This window comes from Rhinatrema bivittatum, chromosome 6, assembly GCF_901001135.1.
Source record: "Rhinatrema bivittatum chromosome 6, aRhiBiv1.1, whole genome shotgun sequence".
NCBI classification, from domain to species: Eukaryota; Metazoa; Chordata; class Amphibia; order Gymnophiona; family Rhinatrematidae; genus Rhinatrema; species Rhinatrema bivittatum.
Window position 1 is genome coordinate 325,144,419 of NC_042620.1, and position 19,360 is coordinate 325,163,778.

Consider the following 19,360-nt stretch of genomic DNA (forward strand, 5'->3'; position numbering starts at 1 on the left):
TCAATAAGTGCCTTATAATTTCGGTCTTCCTTATCAACTTTTGCACTTACTGTCGACATTACCATTTCCAAATCTGCCATATTAGATTCCTGTTCCTCAAGTCTCACCGCATTCTCCTGGCCTAGTTTCACCAAATCTGCAACTTTTTTGACAATAATTCCCAAGCGGGAGTCCAATTTTTGAGAGTTCTCAGCGAATTGCTCCATCAGATCTTAAATGAAGGCCTCTTGCTCCAGCAGCACCTCCGCCATATTTTCTGGGTCATTGTCTGACGCTGACTCTTCCTCATTAGCAGGCGATTGTTGTTTCGATTTTGGGGCTGTTTAAAGCCACATCTCAGTTATCGATTGATTACCCATTTCTTTACAAATCGAGATTCCAGCAAGAAGGGAATATATGCAGCGGCAAACAAGTTATTTTTTTCAGTGAGAGCGTGAGCTAAGTCGACACACACCTCCCCTCCTCAGCGAGTAACCGGAAGTTCCAAGTCTTGGAATTTTTTAGATTAGGCCTCACATAAGTCCGAGACTGTTTTACCTAAGAGCCGTATATCAGCAATATGGTTAGATGTAGCACTGTCTACCTGCACCAACACTGACCATAATGAGTCCAGAGAGGCTTCTGCAAGTCTAATCAGGAGTCGCAAAGTATTTTCTCCAGACTGGCAGGTTTGTGATTCCTCCGAGCCATGACTTAACTCTTCTCCAGCAGCGGCCCCTCCCGCAGGAAAGACAGTCAAGCCAGTGACCTGCGACTGTGCCAGCATCACGCTGACTGGGAATCCCGGCTGCCTCAATACATCCAGTGTGTCTGGTGCTCCCTTCACCAAACACACAACGGACCCCTTACAATAGTGACCGGCTCATGATGTGCATTGACCGGGTAAGACCAGGGGTTCAGAGAGGAATTGCCTCGGTCTTCCTTTCCTCTTAGCCAGCACAACTGCATTAGAAAATCAAGAAATCAGAAGAGCAGAAAACCAGGGCAGTGCATGAAGAGCTCAGCACGCTGCCATCTTGACTCCTCCCCCAGTTAAAAACCAGAAACTATTCTGTCTTCTCATCTTTAAGGGATCAGCACAGATAGAAGGTCTGATTGAGGGAGGAAGGAAAATATTGGCATAGTCCAAAGGTTTTCAGGATATCCCTAATGAATATGCAGGAGAGAGATTTGCATGCACTCTACCTCATTTATACGCAAATCTATTTCCTGCATATTCATTAGGGATATCCTGAAACCCCGATTGGTTTGTGGCCCTCAAGGACGGGCATAGATGCTCTTCCCCTCCCCCGACACAATTTATTTTATTTTTTTTTTGCCACTGGGGAGCCGAATGGTGCCCTTTAGTGAGGGGGACAAAAAAATGCAATATCCAATCACCCCGACTTGGCGATTTTCACAAAAATGTTGGGCATTAGGGGGGGGGGGGTGATCCAGGCTGTATTCACAGCTCACGCCGCCGCTCTTCTGACAGAAGGAAAACCCTTCTGCTACAACACACAAAGAATCCAGACTTTAATCTCACTCATCCTTCACATACCTGGCATCTGTCAAAATACAGTGATTAGAGGAGGAAATAAGCGAGTGCCTGCGCTGTAATTAGTCTGAAAGAATTCCCTGAGGGGAGAGTCTGTGGTAGAGTCCTGGAGCGCTGCCCAGCCCGGTGTCTGCCGCCCTCACCGGCCTGCGGATGGAGGAAGGGGCGACCTTGCCAGCCGCTGCGTGCTGGAGTCCCCCCTTGAGGTTAGCTCTGCGCCTGCTGCATTGCTTTAAGGTGGACTCCAAACAAGATGAGCTGCTAATCCAGGCAGGAGCATTCACTGGAAGCCTCTGAGTTCATACGTTTTGTCTTTCACTGCCTCCATCAGAGAGGCACTGGCAGCAAATCTGTGTTTCCTTTTGTCCTGGCCCAACTAAGGCCTGCGTTTCCTGGAAGGTCTGAGAATCTGTTCCCGTGCAGCATTGCTAAGCTATCTTCTCATTCTCTGTCCCCGGCCCTTCTCCCAGCAAACGACAGGGTAAGAGGCCACAGAGCCTTACTGAAGGCAACATTTTGTGACACGTGAAACAAATATCCCAGGTTCCTGCCACAGATCTCCCGCCGGACACCCAGGGCAGGTCTCCGTCTCCACGCTGTCGTTTTCCCTGCCTCCCGCCGGTGCCGGTTCGCTCGTAAACTGAACCAAGTCTTTTCTTTTCATGGCACGAGCAATCTCCCGAGCACTTTCCTGGGGTAAAATAAAAAGCAGTTACCTGGGCAAATCGGGCAACTGAAAATTGCTCACCTTAAAGATTTGCATGACTTTTAGCCACCTTGCGAGGAGGTGCTCCCAGGGGCAGGAAAACTGTGCGTGCAAATTGAATTTGCCCTGCAGTGCTCAGCGTTTCTGTTTCAATGCGCACCTCATAGGTCTGTACTCAGTAACCATCCGTGGGAACGTTTCGTTTCCTGTCACCCTGAGATTATTGCAGATCAGCAAGGGAGAGGTGGCCAGCGGCAGGAGCAGCAGGTGCACAAACTCTCACATACTCACACTCACATGTCGACTCTCATACTCTTTCTCAGATGCGCGCACACACTCTCTCACTCCTCCTATTCTCCCACTCTCACACACACACAAGAGCTTGTTCCCTCACTCTTCTCCTCCTCTTCCACATGTGTGCACGCTCACTTCTCCCCCGCTTTCATGCATGCTCTTACACGTGCTCGTTCCCTCCCTCACTTCCCCTCCTCTTCACATATGTGAATGCTTACACACATGCCCATGCATACTCTTCTCTCTCACACATGCACACTCACACACATGCACATTCATTCACTCACTCACTCTTCTCCTTCTCCCACAACCACACTCATTCTCTCTCATTCACACAGGTGCTCACTCATTCTCTCTCCTCACCCTGAACCCTCAATGGGTGGGTTCAGACCCAGAGTTCCCTGATGTTGGCCAGGATACCCAGCAATTCCTTTAGAATTCGAGTCTCCGGGCCAAATCTGAAGAGCCCCCAGCTATGTCAGTGGCTGTAACATTAGATCCATCTGATGCTATACTCGCAGGTCAAGTGAGTTGGGTACTTGCCAGCTCTAGCTGGAATGTGCATTATATATTCTATGGAAATTTGTCCTTTTTCAGACAGGCGTTACCTCAAGAACCACCCAGGCTTAATTTGCAATGCGTTACAAAATACTTGCTCAGTCCTTCCATAGCGTAAAATTCTGTTACAAACTTCAAGTGACACAGGATCCCTCCCTGTGTTCCTCTTCTGCACAAGCACTACAGTTCAGATCCTTTTACTAATGCAGCTCGAGGCACTCCTTACCATTACAAACGAAGAAAAAAAAAAGGAATCACTGGTTAGGCAGGACAAGTTGATGGTTATTGTGTGTTTTGTCTGCTGCTGTTTTCTGTATGCTAAAGTTTCTTTTGCTCGTTTTATTTACTTTTATAATTTTGTGGTGGTTTTAATTTTATTGTACATCACGCAGAGCTTTTTGAGACTGGGCAATTCTTAAACATGTATTTTTCTTTCTTGTATTGTCCATTGTGCTTTTCTTCAAAAGAATTATTGTGAATTGCCCAGAAATGTGCATTTCCTGCCTGAACTGTTTTCTTTTTCTCATTTTGCTGTAGGGCGAAAGGGGATGGCCGGGTTTAGAAGGTCAGCCAGGCCTACCTGGGTTTCCAGGACTTGAGGGACCTCCTGGACCAAGAGGGGCAAAGGTGAGTGCATCAGAAAGCAGCGCTATTCCAAAGAGAGAAGGATTCACCACCCCCTCTGGGGGCTCTGCACTGGGGTCTTTGCTGAACTGCACAGGGCCAGCTTTTGGGCAAGGCGAGCAGGGTGGTTGCCCAGGGCACCGTGCAGCAAAGGGATGCCGATGGCCTGCGGTTGCCACCACCTGTGGTGCGTGCATGCATGCATTGCCGAGCAGGGTTTCCCGCAGGTAAGCTGCGCGTGCTGGGCTACTCAGCGCTGGCGGGAGAGCGGGAAGAGCCGGAGTTGGGCCAGTGCCACCGCCGTCACTGCTCCTTCCTGTGGGTGCCAGCCCTGGGGGGGGGCAGATTCGGAACTCGGGGGCTGAATCTCGTGTGTCGTGACGGCATGCGGGGAGTGCCAGGCCGTGAGTTCTGAGCGTGCTCGCAGTGCCGGCACAGACCGGGTGGAATGGTTGCAGAAACTCTGCCGCTAAACCGGAGAAGAGGCAGAAGGAGCAGGCAGATGTGGTGCTGGCGGCAGAGCAAGATGGGGGGGGAGGCAAGGGGGAGGTGCTGGGGATAGGGAAGGGGGGTTAATAGGGCAGAAAATACACGAAATGGGTTTCAGGAAACAGGGGAGTGGATGCTCGGGATGAAGGGGTAAGAGTCAAGGGCAGGTGCTAGGGGAGAGGTTGTTGGGGGAGGAGGGTGCTCGCTTGTAGAGAGAGCTTACGTGCACCTCCGCTCCCGCGTATCCATGCAGCCACAGGGCCGCGAGGGTCGGGTTGGGAGGGGTCATCCGTGATATTTGCCCGGGGCACCGTTTGCCTGGAGCCAGCCATGGACCCACAGGCCTCACTAGCAAAGGACAACTGTGAGGTGGAAATCATAATTCAGAAGGTTTGATCTGACCGAGCCTCTCAAGCCTGCATCCTTACCCTGCATCTCTTCAGGCTGCTACTGAGAAACTTTGGGGGTTTTTTATTGCCATCAACGAGAGGAGTTGCACATTGCCCTTTCAGCCGTTAGATGGCAGTGCAGCTTTGCCAGGAGCAGCTCAGTAACCGTGCACAGCACCTCACATAATAAACCCATCTTTTATTTGTTTATCAGCAGCTGCCACGTGCCCTGGCGCTACCGTGGCTGCCGATGGACACAGGTTTTTAACACATTTTCTATTGACTGAAGATTTGTTGGGGTTTTTTTTGTTTTTTTTTAACATACCCTGAACTTAATTTGGCATCAAATTGCAAATGTTCCTTGTATAATTGAATCAGATGTATTTCTCTTAACATCTGATACAGTTTTTCATCTATAAACACCAATTTGATTTCTTTTGCAATTATTCAAATTAGTATTTTATAGTAAAAAATGAGCAACTTCAGTTTTTTTGGTTTTTTTTTTTTTGTTTTTTAAACCAGTGCTGGAAATGTGCTTTTGATAAATAGGTGTCAATCTAGGGAAAATGCAATATTTCCTTTATGTATTTATGTATTTGTTTGTTTTTATGTACCGTTGTTCGATCTGGCATATCACAGCGGTTTACAGTGTAATGCAGATCCAGTAAGATTTATATTACTTACTTTACATTGTAACTTCGTATTATATCATGGTCGAGTCGTAACCTCCAACCCCCTGTAACCCCCACGGGAGTACATAACAGGGGGTAACTTTTCAGACCTGGCTCGGGGAGGGTTGTGTTTGAAGCCGGCAGATATGGGCGAGCGTGCGGAAGGTCAGGAGTGCGTGCGCAGGGTGAGGTTTGTCTGGGCGCAGGCGTTGGATGCGTTTTATAAACGGAGTGGGCCTGTCTGTCATCAAACAGGCACGCGTGCTTTGAGCGCCGCTATTCAGGTCGGGGAAACGAAATCGGACGTTTCTCTGCAGTTCTGGAGAAAACGGGAGAGGGAGCAGGTAAACGGCGGAAGGGTCCACCAGTGATGGCCTCGGCAAACTGGGGCTTGGGAGCATGTGCTGAAGCGTTTCCCTAAGCGGGATGCACACGTACATCAGGCAACTTCATAACCTCCCTGCCGCCTCCTCGCAGAACCCGAGGGTTATTAGGTGCCCCTGTTAGATTGGGTTATTTAGCTAATGCGAGTGGGAGTGAGCGTTAGTTGGGTGCTGGGATTTTTAATATGTGAATTTATTGTATTGTATTGTTTAGGAATTGCTTTTTGGACTGTGTATGTAATTATGAGTGGTATTTATGGGGTTTTTTCTATTCCTATTTTTGGAAATGTATTTTTGCATTTTACAAGCCATCCTGGGAGGTCCTCTGAGTGCGGGGGTAGCATATAAATCTCACGATTAGGTTAGGGTACAATATAAACGTGCGCTTTTATAAAATAGCCGGATATAAACCATGCGGATCTGAGCTCTCGCTGCACAGTTTGTAAGAAATTTGATGGCAGAAAAAGACCATAGGCCCACAAAAACTGCCACTCCCTCCGAGACGCCCTGTGCCTGTCCCGTGCTTTCTTGGGTTCAGACGCAGTCCTTGTCTGCACCTCCTGCACTGGGAGGCTCTTCCCTGCATCTCCCAAGCTTTCTGAGGAAAACTATTTCATTGGGTTACTCCTCTCTCACTTCCAGCGCCTCCTTGCCTTTGAAAGAGACCCCGTGCATTGATACCTTGGAGTTATTTAAATCTCTCTCACATCTCCCCTATCCCGTCTTTTCCTCCAGGGGTGGCCATGTTTAGATCTTTAAGTCTGCCCCTGGCCATTTTGGTAGTCTTTCTCTGGACCCACTCTGCCTGGTTTCTATCCTTTTAAAGCTGCAGTCCCCAGAAAATACAGGCATCGTTTTTGGTGCGCCTACGTACGTGCGTATGTGCTGAGTTATGCACGCACGCTATTAAATATTGCCCTCAAAATGTAACCTGTGGCTGGGACTACAAACCTTTCACTGCTCACAAAAACAGGTGGAGCAGACGATGCAGTGGACAAGGGTCAGAGAATGATTTTTACTGGACTGTGGATGAACAGATTCCCTTTCCCGTCCTCCCCTTCCCCCAGTAAATTGGTGGCCTGGGACCCACACTTCACAGGCCCGTCCACCTCATGGAAACTCGAACCTGAAGCGAGCAGCTTGATCCACATCATCAGTTGCTGGTTCTAATAATACCAGGTTTATTAATCCCAAAAACTGGGTCTCCATCACACTCCACGTCCACAGCAGTCCGGAGCAAAACCCAAAATATCCTTAGCTCTTCATTGAATTCATTTAAAACGAAATCCTGCACAATTCAGCTTCAGAACGATCAATCCCATCTTCCACTGAGATAACTAATGAGACTTCCAAGGGCAGCCTGGCGTCCCCATGATTTCCTATCTGGGCTCTTCCCAAAAAAACAAACAAACAATAAAGATAGGTGTTAGGCCTTGGAGCTGAGTTTATTTAGATTTACTCCCTCCATGGAAAAAATGTAGCTCCACTCGTCTGGTTTCTGCACCAGCGAGGAGGCAAACAACTGGAAGAGAAGGCCCTTATAGCCCTAGATGGTGCTTATAGGAACGCTCCCAGTACACACACCCTGCTGTGGAAAAAGATACAGCCCGTTGTATTCTGTAGGTAGAGGTTAAGCAGGGACTGTGCCGGGATGTATTAGATTTTGTGTGTGTGTAAGCCACCCTGAGCAGTTCTGAAAGGGCAGGTTAATGCACCAGTGAGGAGGCAAACAGCTGGAAGAGAAGGCCCTTATAGCCCTAGATGGTGCTTATAGGAACGCTCCCAGTACACACACCCTGCTGTGGAAAAAGATACAGCCCGTTGTATTCTGTAGGTAGAGGTTAAGCAGGGACCGTGCCGGGATGTATTAGATTTTGTGAGTGTGTAAGCCACCCTGAGCAGTTCTGAAAGGGCAGGTTAAATAGCCCCCCCATCCCTTCAATAATAAATTAGGGACCAGCATGACATGTTTGGAAAGACAGATGAGTTATTTTATTAATTTCCCGTTTTTCGTTCATCTGCAGGGTGATAACGGACTTCCAGGACCAACCGGACCCAAAGGAATCAGAGTTAGTACGAGCAGAGTTTGGACGGGTTGTGGGGGAGGCCGGGGGAGGGTTAGGTGCTGTGCGGAGGTGAACCAGTCCATCTTTAGTGCATGCAGAGAGAGATGATGGCAGAAGGGATTAGTCTTGGCTACTCCTGGACTCCACTGGATTATTAACCCCCAGATACGGAGAGCAGGGGGATTCTGTAATTCTTCAGCCTGCTGTGATGAGCGAGGGCTGCGACAGCTGAGGAAGTGTCCCTCCCGGACTCGGATGCTTCAGCCTGCCTGTCCTGCTGCACGTCTGTTACCCATGTGCAGAATATGCATCTCCTCTCTCTCCAGTGTTATTGCAAGGCCGGGACTACCTCGTTAATTATGTTATTGCGCACACAGCAGTTATATCACGAGCAGGGTCTTTTGTGCGTGACTCACATATTCTGTACACAAGAGAAAATTAGTTGGATATAGGATTAAAAAAATGACGCAATCTTTAGAAGCTTGATTTTTAAAAAATATTATCTACTGCTTATAAAGTGAGGGGATGTTTGCTATCTGATTTATTCATTTTTCTTTCTGCACGGATGCCGTTTGTTAGTTTGGAATTATTTAATCTTTTTTCCTTTGCTCGATGCCTTACTCTTTGCAGGGCCCCCCTGGACTTCCTGGGTTCCCAGGCACCCCAGGCCTTCCTGTAAGTAGCATTCAACATGACTTATCGCAAAGATGAAGCAGATATTTAGTACGAATTTGATTGCAGTTTTGTCCTGTTGAATGATCTCATTCTCCCTCTGCTTGTGCAGGGTTTACCTGGCCAGGACGGGGCACCAGGACCTGCAGGTATCCCAGGATGCAATGGCACAAAGGTAGGACGAAGCATTTATATGATCCGAATCCAGTCAGATCCTGCTAGAAATGGTCTTTTGCATGCCTTCCTTATCACTTTAATCTTCACCTGGGGCCCACATCAGGGCATCGAGACAGGTACAGGTAATGGGGGGAAAAAACCACACGGACTCTGCTGATTCTGCTTACTGCGGTTCCCTGTGGGAGAAAGCTGGGTCCTGACGGTTTTCTGCACCCTTAGTGGAAGGACTTTTGAAAGCCTTTGTCCTTTTTCTGTGACTGCATGGGGATGGTATCGATACAGTCGCATGGCACAGGAATAAGGAATCGAAGAGCCGGGCTGCAGTTCCCTTTGTAAGTTTGGCAGTAGTCAGAACTCCCAGGCACCGGTTATGGTTCATGATCCTGGTGGCGCAGATCTCGTTAGCATCTCGTCTAGACGCTGTACCTCGCTAGGGATGCGATTAGCTTTGGTGTTCCTGATCCTTATTCTAAGTGCTGTCACTTGTTCCTAACGTGGAGGACGGTGCCTGTGCTTACAAATCCCGGGGGCGTAAAACAAAATTTGCCGCCGGTAGCTTTGTTCTGTAGCACAAGCTTTGATGTTGCAGAACTGCTGTGATATTTTCCGTGATGCTTCTCTCTCTGCCACATACCAGGCAGTACTGAGAGTTATATCTTTTTTTTTTTTTTTCTTTTTTAAAGGGAGAACATGGTTTTCCTGGAAGTTCAGGTTTACCAGGGTTACTGGGACCCCCTGTAAGTAAAAACAAAAAAAAACCTTCAAATTTCATTGTTTATTCCTTGAAAATATTTTCAGCTGTCATAAATGTACTTGTAGCTGTGAATAGGGAGGTGCATTCATATGAAGCAAATATCAATCACATTTCCTATTTTGTTTCATTTCATTTTCAAAACAGAACGAAAGAAAAGCCAATGAAATTTCATTGTTCATTTTGAAAACAATGTCACAATTAAAACAAAAAAAAAAAAACCACGCCATTGTCAGTCCATGCATGCAACCGTACAGCAAAATGGTGCCAGCGGGCATCGAGGTGACGCCACTATGGTACTGATCTCAGGGCCCCCAGCCGTAGTCGTTATCAAGCAACGTTCCAGGGCAGGAAGCGAGGGGGCATCACGCCCACCCCTTTCACTAACCAGGACCCCTACGGAAGGGGTAAATGGGGGGGCTGGGCCCCGGCAACTTTTCTGAGAGGGGCAGGAGGGGATTGCAATGGGCCCAGGGAAGCCCTATTATTGTTTGCTTTAGGGTGTGGTACTGAGGGTGGTTGTAGGGTGGCCAGAGGACAGATTCAGGCTGGACGCTGGCAGAAATCTTGCATAAACTTCTTTATTAGCGACAAAAGCAGCTCTGCTATTCTTCCAGCTCTTTCTGTGGCTTCCTTCTCGCCCCTGAGCTTGGCTAGTTGTGCACCGTCCCCGGGACCTCCACCCCGGCCAGGATTCTCTGTTTTTAGGCTTAAGGTGGACCAGGCCAGATCTCTGGCTGCGGTGTTTTGGGAGGTTCTCCTGTATCCCCTTTCACATAAGGTGTTGTTTTTGTTTTTTTTAATGTTTCTTTTTGGTTTCGCAAATAACCCAATTCAAAATAAACATTAAATGAACTGAAAGCAGATTCCCACCCCCTCCCAAAAAGATAATGAAAATGAAACAAAATGTTGGAGGTGCTCACCTCTCGCTGTGAAACCTTCCTTGAAATGTTACCAGGAAGGCCACAGAAATAAGGTAAATTAAAAAAAAAAAGACTTGATGTGATAATCTCATTGAAATAAATACATTCCTTGAGTAGCTTTCGGAAGTTGCAGGTTTGCGTCTGGTGGGGTTCTACCACCCTAAAGTATGGAGTCACCTACGACTCGCCCTCAGAAGGTCCCTCGACATCTTCTGAGGTGGTTGGCGAGTGCTTAACGAGAGCTTGAGGAGGCGTTAAGCAGAAACCCAATCTCTGGTCCCCAACTGGAGTTACCATGCGGCGTCTGTATAGAGTAGCCCGAGGTCGGCTGCAAACACCCTGCCTTGACATTGCAGACATAATGGGATAGAGAGATATATATAATTATATATATATATAGGGCAATATTTAAAGGATGTGAAACCTGTACATTGCATCTGAGCTTCAGAGGCCTAAGGTCAGCACACGGTTTTTCTGTTCCTACAAGGACCTTTTGATTGCCCAGAATCCCACATGCTTTTTTCTTTGTTCTCAGTAATTACCCATTTCTCACTTTTTTTGGGGGGGGGGGGGGGTCGGGGAGAGAAGGGGTTTTGCTCCTGTTCCTTTGGGCTTCAATGTGAACCAGAGCCCCAGCCTCTGTAGGGCTACAGTGTCATAAACCCTCAGTGATAACTACTCTGGGGAGGCGGGGGGGTTTATCTGTTTTGAATCTTACTTCCCAACTCAGTTCAGCCATCGCAGTGGCGGCCTCTGCCAGAAGGGGAGGGAGAGGGGATTACAAAATTCAGCCTCCTCTAGCTGATGTAGGCCCTTGGTCTGGCCACTAGGTGTCGCCAGTGAGCAACTGCCCGCGATTCCATCCTCTCAGGAACTGTGAGCACTGCCTCCACAGCCGTCCCCAGGCCTGAGAACTGAACCCAGGTCCTTTGCATGGCAGCGCGCACCACCTCCTACCCCCTCCTAACCTCTGAGCCACTGAACTCGCTTTTTTTTTTTTTTGGATGGTGGGATTTAATAGTAATCAGCAACCTATTAAACGTAACTTTGGATTTGTGAGCTTTTAGCTTAATGTTTTGTAAAGGTGATATAACTGGCTTCATTGAAACTAATAAATATTTTATTGCTAAATCTTTTAACACAGGGGCCTCCAGGTCTGCCAGGTCTGAAGGTAAGTGCTTCCTTGAATAACTCTGCTTGAAGACTGAAGGTAGGGATTGTATATGTGCAGCTCTCTATTTCTTTCTGACCACTGCTGAATCCTAGCAGATAGTGACCCCCTGTCATAGCCATTCTCCGTGAGAGGGCCCAGCCATGGCAGGAGCAGGAAGATACCAGTGCTCATTTTTCTAAATAAAGATACCGGATCAGTTCAGTGGCAGCAGACACTTTTTCTCCATGGGGAATATGAACCAAGTTTAAAAAGTTCCAGGTTGGTGACTTGGCATAACCTGGAAGAAAATAACCACTGAAAGGTACTGGGATTTACTAACTCTGAAAATACCTACCTAGATAACTTTTCTTACAAAAAAAACCCCCAAACACAGATTATTTCTGCCACCTGCAGGCCTATTGTGCTCTGTAATAGCACTAGACACTCATGCAAGTCATTTAAGTCAGAATGCCTCTCCTGGGGCTAGAGTGCAAGATAAAAGCGCTATTCACTTTTTTTTTCTTTTGTAGCTCTTTATTTTTTAAGACATACATATACACGCACACGCACATACATACAAACACGCACATACTACATACACACATGCACATACATGTATACACATATATACAAGAAAAACTCCACAGCATAAAAGAAGCAGGAATGCTATAGCAATTGAAATGTGAAAGAAGCTTGGGGGAATAACAAACAAATAGTTGTTTTCCTGAGAGAATAAGGCCTGAGTTTCCTCCGTGCACCGTACCAGCTCTTCTTTCAGGGACCTGGCCGTTTTTCTAAACTGGTGCTCAGCGGAGCCCAGAGAAAATGCTTGTGGCTTCCCCTAGGGCTGTGAAAGTGTTGGTTCCATCCTACCCCCTTCTCTCTGCAGATCCCAGGGAGAGAGGTCTCGCTGTGGGGGGAAGGAGATCCTTCTTAGCCCAGGTGATGGAGGGTTTCTCCGTAAGTGTGTGTACTCCTCCGGCATTGTATTCTCCTCAGGGACAGACAGGCTGGACAAATAAAATGTACTGATTATATGCAAAACATCGATCACTCTCCACAAATGAAATTGTACGCTTGAGCTATTTACATTCAGGCCAAGACTGTAAAGCTCGCTCAGCTGAGCACCCGGCTTAATCCGGGCTGGACGCGCGTCCACTGCCTCTTATACAGTAAGGGGTTCAGCGCGTCCACACCCCCAAAACTAATAGCGCTCATCGCATGCAAATGTTGATGAGGCTGTTAGTTATTTGCCTGGGATACTGAAAAACAAAATGTGCGCCCGATCTGCACATTTTGGGCCGGATTTTAAAAACCCTACTCGCGCCGGGCGTATTTTAAAAAGGCCAGGCCACGAGAGAGGGGTGGGACAGTCCGGGGGCGGGGCTAGAGGCCCTCAGCATAGCGGCCATTTGCCAGCGCACGCAACCTGTGCCTGCCCCAAAGGCAGGCACAACAGGTAAAACAATTTGGGAGGGGTCTAGATTAGGGCTGGGGAGGGTAGATTTAGGGGAAGGGGTAAGAAGGATAGATTTAGGGGGTATGGAAGTTCCCTCCCAGGCCGCTCCTAAATTGGAGCGGCCTGGGAGGGAATGAGGGAAGGCTGCGGGCGTCGGTGCGCACAAGTTGCACTAATGTGCGCCCCCTTGCACGCGCCGACCCTCAATTTTATAACCACGCGCACTGACGTTATAAAGTCTGGCATACATATGCACGCACGCCACCTTTTAAAATCTACCCCTTTACGCTCAGAAATTACAGAAAAGCATAAAATACAACTTTTCTGAACATCCTCCGAGTTAGCATCGTGGTGTGTGCACAGGTAAAGCTGAACGTCTGGTTTCCAAACCTGCTGACAGCCACCTCTCCTGGGCTTCCACTGCTAAGGAAGCACTAGGGGTCCGCTGTTGCCCCTAGCACCTCCTTTTCAGCACAACCCCTCATTTAAATACGATAGGGAAACCTAGCTTTATTTTATTTTAAAATTCCGACTTTACTCTGTTTTTGTAAAACGTAACATAGTTAATTTAATTTAAGAACATATTAGTTAGAATTAGGGCTTAAAGTATACATTGTATTTTTTTCCTTAACTTTACTTTCTTTCATTTACTTTTTGTGTTTTTATTTTATTTTATTAGATGTTTTTATTTATTTTTATTTTATCTGATGTTATTCTAATATTTGTAAACCGTTTTGGTCAAATTATTATTTGTGAAAGACGGTATAGAAATCTTCTAAAATAAATAAATCCAGGAGAGGTGGCTGGGCACCCGTTTTCCCCGCATGCTTTACAGTATCGGCCTGATAGTCTTTCTGAGGATTAGCTCCTATCCTTCTCTCCAAATCCTGAGGGGGAACATGCCATGTTTTACTCATCCATGAACAAGCCCCAAACTGTTAGGGGGAGTCCTATTGGGAAACCCCAAAGTATGAGAGAGTCCAAAGATCTATCTCTTGCCCACAGCCTGTGTCCTGGTCCCTATGGTGTGGAGATCCGGCTGGGAGTCTCTACATCTTGATGTTTCAATCCCGTACTCTTTCCACATTGTGTGACTTCTCAGGAGGGAGGAGTCTGATGTTTCCAGTGTTGAATAAAATTCTCCATTTCCTAACTCCAATTTTGTGAGGAGGGGTGGGAAAAAGCACCTCCACAGTAACAAAAAAAAAGGGGGGGAAACCCCAAATTAATAAAAATCCAAAAATCCCACACTGGGTAGTGCTGTCACTGCTTTGCTTCCTCTAGGGAGTAGAGGGGTAGCTCATAGGTTTTCAGGCCCTGCTTTCTGGATTGGGGCATTCCCCTCTCCAAAGGGTACAGGGTGTTCCCCAGAATGAGAAACAATTAATGGAAACCTGATCAACATCTCCAGATATCTCTGTCTCCTTAAAATGAGGCAGACCCTCTCACACAGGGCGTGCACTGATGAGCAATCTCCTCTGAACGCAGGAAAAACTCAGCAGGTGAAAGTAAAAGTAGCTCCTAACTCTTCAAGAGCCAACCCAAAATGACCACGCTCTCTATACCGTTAGCTCCACCTTATGCCCTTGGGATAGCCAATCACAGTCAGCTCTGTGGAGAGACTGAAAAGGAATGGAAAATCCCACTAAGCTGTTACTCCTGATAGTAAGGGATCTAGAGCCATCTAGTGGCTGACAGAAGGGTCGGCCCCATGTACTTTCTGTTTTTACTGTGACAAGGCATATATTAACCCTATATTAAGTTAAATATCATTGTACTATGTTCGCACGTGTTTCATGTTAGAGCAGAAATGCGGAAATAGATCTAGTTTAATTTAGGGCTGACTCAGGACGTGGATTTCATACAATTACTGAAATCTCTGTGTATTGAAGGAAGCTTGAGAAATCGTGTGTCTTTTTTGGGAGGGGTTAGTATTTTGAATGAAAAAAAATATTGTTGTTTTAAGGGAGCAATTGAGTTGAAATGACTTTAGTATTTTGAAATAAAAAATTGGTTCTTCCACCAATGAACTGGCCACAGACCCTGCTGGGCAGTACCTCCTCCTCCTCCTTGCCAGGGTCTCCTCAGTCACTCATCAGAGGCTGAGCCCAACATTGAGGGTTGCTTTACATCTCCTGGTTTGCCTTGCGGTCTCCTGTCTCTCATCCGAAGGCTGAGCTCTTCATCGGTGGCTGCTCTCCCATGTTTGTCTCTGTGTTTCCTGCCTCCCCCTCGCATCCCTCATCAGCGCCTCGACTTGTCAGAGGCTGGGCCCCCCATGTTGGTGGCTGCTTTATACCCCAGCCGGAGGGTGGTATTTACAGAATGATTGTCTAAAATTGATTCTTTTTCCTCTCTTCCATAGGGGGAGCCAGGTGAATTTATCGGTTCCATACAGCCAGGACAGAAAGGAGAATCTGGATTGCCCGGCCTGCCAGGATTACCTGTAAGTTGTCACAGATTTGTAGGTCTTCACACATTTCCTGTTGCACATGATTATTCCTAATGCAGCCGCAAGTTTATTTAAAAAAAAAACAAAAAAAACCCCTGCCTTATAAAGTGAACTGTATGAAACTGGACTGGTTGTGATGGCGCGAACCTGGAAGTGACCTTCTCTTAAACGGAAGGGGAGAAGCTGCCTGCAGCCAGTGCCTTCTGTTAGGATACAGATGGATAAGGAGCAATATCTTCCAAGCAGGCAACTGGGATCTCGCTGTAGTACTGTGCAACAAAGAACCTTTATCTGTCCTCATCTACTATGAGACATTTCATGTAAACCAGAATCCTATGGACAAAGCTTTTACCCTCCCAGCCGTGTTCTAAGGGGTGCATTAAGGAAGTTTTACCTGCTTACATGCAGTCGTGCTGCCCCAAAGATGAACCAAGACCAGAGATGCAAAAACGTAACTGAGCGAGAAGCTGGAGGATTCTAGGATGGTAGGGAGCAACAGATGGGGAAGGGGGTGGGAGGGAGATGAGAGGGTGCAAGGGCAATGGATCTCATTCTACCACCAGCCACCATTGCCCCCAGGCCTGTATGTCAGGTAATTTACCTAAACGCTGCTGGTCATTTCTGGTTCTCTGCTCATCCTGACGTTCACAGACATTGTCACAGGGTGCTAAGGCAGAATCGTAATCTTTTTGGTATTACCTTCTTGAAAAAAGGATTTCAGATTTAATTTGTCCCTGTTCCAGGGCTGCTGCTCTGACAGCGGAAGGCAGGTGGTTTTCAGACAAGGCCAATACTCTTAAGCTGCATCACATCAACATGCAAAAACATGTCTCATGCATGCAATTGTTAGCACATGCAAAATTTCACAATTTTCCATTTTTTATGCAAAATTTCACCTTTGCAAAGCACAATCAAAATCTGTGCAAAATAGGTAATGAGCTGCATAATTATACAAAGCAGCTCATTACCTATGTTTGCATAGCTAATTTTTACAAAACTTTTTTTGTTTTGTTTTGTAAAACTTAACTACTCATCTGAGAGGTAGAGTTATGTTTTTGTGATAAAGTCCTAGGTTTCATGTGGACTCTAAAACATCTGCGAAGAGGTTTCAGTAATATTCAAATGAGCCAGTACCATAAGAGAAAAGTCATGCAGTGCTTGTTGATGTCCATGAACCCACTCATGAGTTAGTACATTGGCCTCTATTAATGCAATTGTTGTAGCTTTTTCCCCAGAGATGGCAGCTCTTGACATTAAGGTGGAGACCAACATTTTGTGAGGTTCATGCAAGCGCAGTAAGATGGTGGAATCCTAATTTTACACTGAAGGGCTGGGGAGACAGACAGGTGCCTCTCCAAACCCTATTTGCATGGTGGCCCCGAGGGTGCATTGTTTTCAGTGGTGTTAAGCAGGCAGGCAAATGCTGTAACCTCCTGCTAGAACACGGGTTCGTTGGCAGAGCTCAGGCAGAGCAAGCTGGGAAGTTATCATAACTGTCTCTGGGTGTCCAAAAGGGGGATCTTTGCTTCTGTTTGTCTGACCATAGTTTGTAGAGGCCATTGTTCTGATATGTCTTCCTGTTCTGCAATTGAACTATCCAGTACCAGAACATATTAAGTAGGGATGGAAGTAACTGGAGGCAGAGGATGGCGCTTGACTAGTGCATTGTTCAGAAATGCAGTTCCTAGCAGCCTTCACAAGAGTGCCGGAGAAGGAACTGAGGATCCTCCTGCTTATGTAACAGGACTTTTATTTATTTTAGGGCCAGATTACTACTACGATAACTTCTACTACCGTTTATCACTTCTAAAGCTGTATAGGCATGCACAGTACTGTACAGAGGCAGACAAGAGATGAGACAAACAAGAGTCTGTGGGAAGGGTATTAAGATGTAAAAGCAGCCTCGAAGAGGACTTGAAGAATGGCCAGAGAGGGAGCGTGGGGCACTGGCTCGGGAAGTCTGAGGAGGGCAGAAGATGGAGGTGGAGGAGAAGGGCACAGTGCCTGAGGAAGGGGAGTAGGGGGCAGAGATGAGATGATAGGTACTGAGGAGAGAGGCCTGGACTTTGTGCAGAATCAGACGGGTGGGGCCATTGTAGCAATGAACTAAACTTTCTTCCCCCATAGACACAAAACAGGAAGAGCACTTTCGTACGTCTGGCCCTAGAAAAGGTGAAGGTGCTAGAGTGTATGCTGAGGTAGTATAGTTAGGGAACCTTTGTTTTCAGTTTTTGCTTTATTTTCCCTAGGAGTTTGAATGTTATGACTTGAAATTCCCATGAAAACGTAGAAGCTGAACACGAAGGTCCCTACATATAGTGTAGTAGCAAGATCCCGGCTTGGCTCCTCAGCAGCACCGGCTTTGGGACCCCCTGGAATGCGAGCCCATCAGAGGAAAGGCGTCCTGACTGCGTGACTTGTCTCACGTGTGCCCAGTTAATGCTGCTGGTGCTGTATAAATGCTGCATCTTCTCATCTTGTGCCTTGTATGGGTTACAGAATGACAGCCTGTCTGTCTGTCTTTCTCTCTTCACAGGGCCCTCCAGGTCCCATGGGAATTCCGGGTTCAGCTGGTCCCTTTGGGCCACCAGGGCTGATGGTACGAGTGATTTCATACAGTTCCACCTCCAGGCTGGGAGCGAGAATCTATCTGCCTTTTTTCTCCTCCTTACTAGTCACTTGCTTGGTATCTTTTTTTTTTTTTTCAGCTAGACCTTGCTTGACCTTCACCAATCCAATACTACAGTCTGCACCAAACTGTTAATTTTTAAAAGGAGAAAATGAACCTTAAATAGTGTCCTAATCTTTTGCACAAAGCTTCTGTCATGATCCATATTAGATAAATAATCGCCTTCTCATTCTTAATAGGGGCCTTCTGGTCCTCCAGGTCTTCCAGGACCAAAGGTATGAAGCGTCTCCCATTTGTGCGTGCATAGATTGAGTTTGTTTTATTTTGTAGTAGAATCTTATTCTGATATTTATGATTTTCATCTGTCGGCAGGGCAATATGGGTTTGAATTTCCAAGGACCGAAGGGTGAAAAGGTAAGTAGAAAGAAGCCTTGAGAATGCTTGGGCTTCTGTCACTAAATACCCTTTACCTTTTGTTTGAAAAGTTGATAAAGCAATATTCCTTTGCTCTGTCTTTGGGCTTTAGGGTGAGACGGGTCTTCAGGGGCCCCCAGGGCCACCTGGACAAATCGTGGAGCAGAAGAAACCAGGTGAATTAGAGGTTCAAAAAGGAGATAAGGTGAGTGTGGGCTGTATGTTTCCTGATCACGTTCTGCTGCTGTTCATCTGGCTTATGACTTTACTATTCCACAAAGGCATAATTGGAGTGGGGGTGGGCCTGGGGGGAGGCAAGGAGTAGAGAAGTCATAATGGGCACTTATTCCCAGGTCTCCACCAGCAACAACACAACCTATACAAAGGCAATTCCGCTGATATTACACCAGGCCCTAGAACACCAATACACCTACTACTGGGAAAACAAAACGAGCTGGACTGCTATGAATCCCACAACAGGGTCTACATGCCAGCAGAATCCCTTAGCTCAGTCCCATAGGCAGAACGCAGATACCATGATTTAGAAATGGAAATAGGAAGCCCCAAGAAGACAGACTGCAGGCAGTGCAACACGGGAGAAATAGAAATAAAAATGCATTTCCTCCTGTACTGAAAAATAAAGGTAGAGGAGATACCCATTCCCAAAGCTGACACACATTCCAGTCACTAAACTGAAAATAAAATGCTTTTTTTTTCTATTTCTGTTGTCTGAATGTTTTGAGCCCTAACATAAACATGCACTTCCCACAAGAATGACAGGAACTCAGTCATCTGAACACATCACCATAGACACACACACACACACCACAACAGCAATGATCGGCAGCCCCAAACACACACGCATGCACACTTAAAAGAATGAGGAGAGGCTTGGCTGCTCCAGCATGACGTGGCACTTTGGCTCAAAATTCTTGATTCACACCTCTTGCTCCTTGGCCATCATATACTGCAACATTTATTTATTTATTTATTTAAGTTTTTTATATACCAAC

The 19,360-nt window shown here is 46.7% G+C and overlaps 1 protein-coding gene across 5 annotated transcripts in view; it reads left to right on the forward strand.

Moving 5' to 3' along the window:
• COL4A5 (collagen type IV alpha 5 chain) overlaps positions 1 to 19,360 on the forward strand; it is a 346,840-nt gene that overhangs the window by 164,278 nt on the left and 163,202 nt on the right. For all 5 annotated transcript variants that reach the window (XM_029607613.1, XM_029607611.1, XM_029607615.1 and 2 more), the window contains exons 3-13: positions 3,633 to 3,722; positions 7,676 to 7,720; positions 8,348 to 8,392; positions 8,502 to 8,564; positions 9,250 to 9,303; positions 11,385 to 11,411; positions 15,218 to 15,298; positions 17,841 to 17,903; positions 18,173 to 18,208; positions 18,306 to 18,347; positions 18,460 to 18,552. In XM_029607613.1, the coding sequence (XP_029463473.1) occupies positions 3,633 to 3,722; positions 7,676 to 7,720; positions 8,348 to 8,392; positions 8,502 to 8,564; positions 9,250 to 9,303; positions 11,385 to 11,411; positions 15,218 to 15,298; positions 17,841 to 17,903; positions 18,173 to 18,208; positions 18,306 to 18,347; positions 18,460 to 18,552 (639 nt within the window). The remainder of the gene's footprint in view (positions 1 to 3,632; positions 3,723 to 7,675; positions 7,721 to 8,347; positions 8,393 to 8,501; positions 8,565 to 9,249; positions 9,304 to 11,384; positions 11,412 to 15,217; positions 15,299 to 17,840; positions 17,904 to 18,172; positions 18,209 to 18,305; positions 18,348 to 18,459; positions 18,553 to 19,360) is intronic.